The sequence below is a fragment of the Corapipo altera genome, unplaced genomic scaffold, assembly GCF_003945725.1.
Source record: "Corapipo altera isolate COAL_440 unplaced genomic scaffold, ASM394572v1 57028, whole genome shotgun sequence".
Taxonomy (NCBI): domain Eukaryota; kingdom Metazoa; phylum Chordata; class Aves; order Passeriformes; family Pipridae; genus Corapipo; species Corapipo altera.
Window position 1 is genome coordinate 1 of NW_020890163.1, and position 1769 is coordinate 1769.

General features: G+C 66.0%; 1 protein-coding gene across 1 annotated transcript; it reads right to left on the bottom strand.

The window, feature by feature from the left end:
- Positions 1-213: 213 nt before the first annotated feature.
- Positions 214-1643, bottom strand: LOC113942358 (the record flags this gene model as incomplete). Its single annotated transcript, XM_027633499.1, has 3 exons — positions 214-445; positions 901-1083; positions 1413-1643. Coding segments are annotated over 3 exons (646 nt in total), but the record flags the coding sequence as incomplete, so codon positions are not given.
- Positions 1644-1769: the final 126 nt, after the last annotated feature.

Here is a 1769-nt window from a genome sequence, read left to right on the forward strand (position 1 = left end):
GAACCCAATGGAGAACTCAATGGAGACCCCAATGGAGACCCCAATGGAAACCCCAATGGAGAACCCAATAACGAACCCAATGGAGACCCCAATGGAGAACTCAATGGAGACCCCAATGGAGACCCCAATGGAGAACCCAATAACGAACCCAATGGAGACCCCAATGGAGAACGTAAGGGAGAACGCAATGGAGACCCCAACACAGATCCCAACGGAGACCCCAATTCCCCCCCCGTCCCCCCCCTCGTACCCTGTTGATGAGCTCCCCCACCATGCCGGTCCAGGAGCCGTTGGGCTCGGGGGCCCCGTAGAGCCCGTCCTCCACCAGCTTGATGTGGAAGCGGAACTTGAGGAGGGCGGCGAGTTCCCGCAGCATGTCCACGCAGAAACCCTCGTAGCGCTCGGGGCCCCCCGCGCCCCCCACCCGCATCACGTACGGGTTCTCCTGCCGGGGCGGCACCGCCGGGGCTCAGGGGGGGAGTGGGGGGGAGAAACCCCAGTGGGGAACCCAATGGAGACCCCAATGGAGACCCCAATGGAGAACCCAATGGGGAACCCAGTGGGGAACCCAACGGAGACTCAAACGGAGACCCCAATGGAGAACCCAATGGAGACTCAATGGAGACTCAATGGAGAACCCAGTGGGGAACCCAATGGAGATCCCAAATGGAGACCCCAATGGAGACCCCAATGGAGAACTCAATGGAGAACCCAATGGAGACCCCAATGGGGAACCCAATGGAAGTCAGTCCCTCCTAATCCCCCCCAATCCCCTCCCAATCCCCTCCCAGTCCCCTCCCAGTCCCTCCCAGTGCCCCCAAACCCCTCCCAGTGCCCCCAAACCCCTCCCAGTGCCCCCCAAACCCCTCCCAGTGCCCCCCAGTGCCCCCCAGTGCCCACCAGGATGGTGGTGATGATGAGGGTCTTGTTGGCCAGGCTGTCCGAGGCGTTGAGCGCCAACGTCGCCGCGTCCATCGCCAGCGTCCGGTTGGAGAACCACACCCCCACCTGCCAGAGGGGGGCGGGGCCGGGGTGTGGCCTCAGAAAGGGGAGGGCGTGGCCACGGGGCTGGGGGGGCGGGGGCTTGGAGGGTGGGGCGTGGTCACGGGGGCGGGGGGCTCTGGGTCACTCTGAGGGTCACTCTGGGGGTCCCGAGGGTCCCCGGGGTCACTCTGGGGGTTCTGGTGGTCCCAAGGGTCCCAGGGGTCACTCTGGGGCTCCCTGGGGTCATGGGGGTCACTCTGGGGGTCCCATGGTGGGCTCTGGGTCACTCTGGGGGTCCTGAGGGTCCCAGGGCTCACTGTGGGGGTCCTGGTGGTCCTGAGGGTCCCGTGAGTCACTCATGGGGTCCCATGGGTTGCTCTGGGGGTCCTGGGGGTCCCAGGGGTCACTCTGGGGGTCCCGTGGGTCACTCTGGGGTCCCAGGGGTCACTCTGGGGGTCCCCAGGGTCCTGGGGATCCCATGGGTCACTCTGGGGGTCCCGGGGGTCACTCTGGGGGTCTGTGGAGTTCCGGGGATCACTCTGGTGGCCCTGGGGGTCCCGGGGGTCACTCTGGGGGTCCTGGTGGTCCCAAGGGTCCTGTGGGTCACTCTGGGGGTCCCGTGGGTCACTCTGGGGGTCCCGGGGGTCACTCTGGGGGCCCTGGTGGTCCCAAGGGTCTCAGGGGTCACTCTGGGGGTCCCAGGGGTCACTCTGGGGGTCCTGGTGGTCCCAAGGGTCTCAGGGGTCACTCTGGGGTCCTGAGGGTCACTCTGGGGTCCCAGGGGT